Here is a 2,484-nt window from a genome sequence, read left to right on the forward strand (position 1 = left end):
GATGGGTCCGCTTAGCCGTGCTTCCTGTGGGTCTCCCGTAAAATTTTAAAGCCTCTACCCTTTCATTGGGATTATATTTATGCCTGGAAGCAGCTTTAGTTGACCTATAAATATCTCTTTTTTAGTTTTGTAGAACCGACTCCCGTATGTAGTGATGACAGCCATCGTAGATTCATAAGTTTGGGCTTCATCGCAATTTAAACGAAAGCTTCGGTTCGTACCGAAATGGCCCGTGCTGCACTTAGTGGCTTCCCCTGGTCTGTGACCTCCGCCCTCCGTCGCCCACCCCAGCTCGGGGTGGGGTGGGGGTGTGGGGTGGCTGTTGGAGGCAGGATCTGACATGTCACCTTTGTGGCTGCAGCTGTCACTGTGCCTCGAGTGTGGTGGGCACTCCGTCGGCTTTGGAGTGGGCGCCAGTGGCCTGGGAAGTCACCCTATTTCTCTTGCATTTAATCGTTTCATACGTATAATTAAACATCTAAGTTATTATGTATAATTAAGCACATTTACCACCTAAATCTCAGTTCAGAGGCAGGGGGCTCATCAGAGAGGGGCTTTCGGGGTAGGGAGGCTTGCAGAAAGCATATTCGGTATTAATAAGTGCTTTGTTTTATTTTAATCTCAATATAGGTATTTTGACATTGCAAATAAATAACATTAAAATAGACTGAGATTTTTATATGTATCAGAAAAGCTGGCAGTTTTAAAAACAGCTGGGAAAATCTTGCTCTAAGCCGGACTATGTGTACACCCTTTTACTAGAGAAAAAGAGTATAAAATACTCAAGACTGAGAAATAGGTTCCTGGAGGGGAGGAAGTCGTCTTCCCCGTGTAAATGAGTCGCATGCGCCTCGTCGTCTCATGAACACCTGCTTCGCGACGGAGTGTTTCGTTCACGAGCACGTCTCTTCTTTTCCTAGGAGGCCGATGCTGTTTGTAACTTAATCTTGTCCCTGGTTTATTACTTTTATAATTTAATGCCACTCTCTCGAGGATCCAGGTGAGTGATACCCGGTAACTTTAAAGTTTCCCATGGAGAAGCGTGCTCTCCTCTGCCACGCTTCCTGTCGCGGGCGTGGGGACACAGTGACGAGAAGCCCCCTTCCGTTGCTACAAAGTCCACCCAGAAGTCATTTCCCGACCACCACAGCGTCAGCGGAACGGTGGGCGGTTCCGAGGCAGCGTGCCTGACTCACGTAGCCTGGGGCTCACTCCTTCAGAGGCGCACTGAGGGCCTACTGTGTGCAGGCGGGCGCACTGAAGGCTTACTGTGTGTGGGCGTCGCGCTCCCGCGCTTGCATCTTGACATCTGTGCAGACCACTGCCTGGCTCTCTTCTCCCCTCCCCCAGGTTTTGGCCACTCATTGCCCTTCGGCCCGAACATGCCACGCTTCTGACCACCAGCCGTTCCATACGGTTCATTTCTGAGAATAAATCCTAGCTTCTTACGCAGCCATCGGGAGTGTTTGAGGTGTCATTAAAACTGGGGAGGTGTCCGCAGATTTTCTTTCTGCCCTCTTTCGCCCGGTCCTGTGCGCAGTGAATCGTGGCAGTGGCACATGCTGTCGTTGGCACATATTTGAATTCAAGACATTTTGGCTAAAATAATATACTTGAACGTCTTTCTCTTTAATTAATACTTTAAAAGTTAAGATTCTCCTAAATGTGGCAGTAAACTGAGTATTGATATTAAAAAGGCAGTGAGGCAAAACGGGCATAAATGTGACATCGGCATAGTTATCAGGGCTCACGTCCACCGAGCGTGTGGCGGCGTCAGGCCTGAGCCCTCGGCCTTGGTCGGCCCTCAGACGCCTGTGCGGCAGCAGCTCTGCTGGCTCCCGTGTGGCACGCAAAGGTGACCCAGCTCCAGCCGCCCTCGCCTGGCCCTGGGCCCGAGCCGGTCGGCTGTGTCCCCTGAGCCCCTCGCCTGTTCCTCACACCCTTGTCACCTGACGCAGTCTTGCTGACGCTGTCCCTGCTTCCAGCCCCCTCCCGCTCTGCGTGCCCCACGGTTCACACACCCCCGGGCTCAGGTGCGGACTCGGTGGCATCGCGCAGGGCCCGGGTCTCCTCCCCCGGTTATCTGCCCTTTCTCTCCCCCACGGAGCTTCCGCCGGCACTCTGCACCACCGCCCACCTGTCCTCGCACCCCGGGTCCCCGCGCGTGCTCCTCCCTCTGTGCCAACTCCCCACCCCCTCCGCCCCCGGGCCCTCCCTGGTCCCCCCCCGGGAATGACTCGCTCCTTTGGCGTCCGCTCACCGCCCACTGCCGCGCCGCCCGTGCTGCCCGCTCCCGGGGCCCCGGGCCTCGTCTCGGCCCCGGGCACCTTGCACGGGGTGCGCAGCCAGCGTGCGGCGAAGACGCCAGAATCAAGGCCGAGTCCGTACGGACCACACCCCGCTGTCGGCCCGGCCCGTCAGCAGTTCTGGGGAGTCGCAGAGTGTGCTGTGTTTGACAGGCACGCTGCGCGACGTGCTCGGAAT

General features: G+C 55.5%; 1 protein-coding gene across 1 annotated transcript in view; it reads left to right on the forward strand.

Annotated features, from left to right (window-relative positions):
* The window catches only part of TTC13 (tetratricopeptide repeat domain 13), a 63,834-nt gene that overhangs the window by 39,118 nt on the left and 22,232 nt on the right, over positions 1 to 2,484 (forward strand). Inside the window, exon 16 of the mRNA XM_023523785.1 lies at positions 921 to 1,000. Within this exon, the coding sequence (XP_023379553.1) occupies positions 921 to 1,000 (80 nt within the window). The remainder of the gene's footprint in view (positions 1 to 920; positions 1,001 to 2,484) is intronic.

This window comes from Pteropus vampyrus, unplaced genomic scaffold (genome assembly GCF_000151845.1).
Source record: "Pteropus vampyrus isolate Shadow unplaced genomic scaffold, Pvam_2.0 Scaffold412, whole genome shotgun sequence".
Taxonomy (NCBI): domain Eukaryota; kingdom Metazoa; phylum Chordata; class Mammalia; order Chiroptera; family Pteropodidae; genus Pteropus; species Pteropus vampyrus.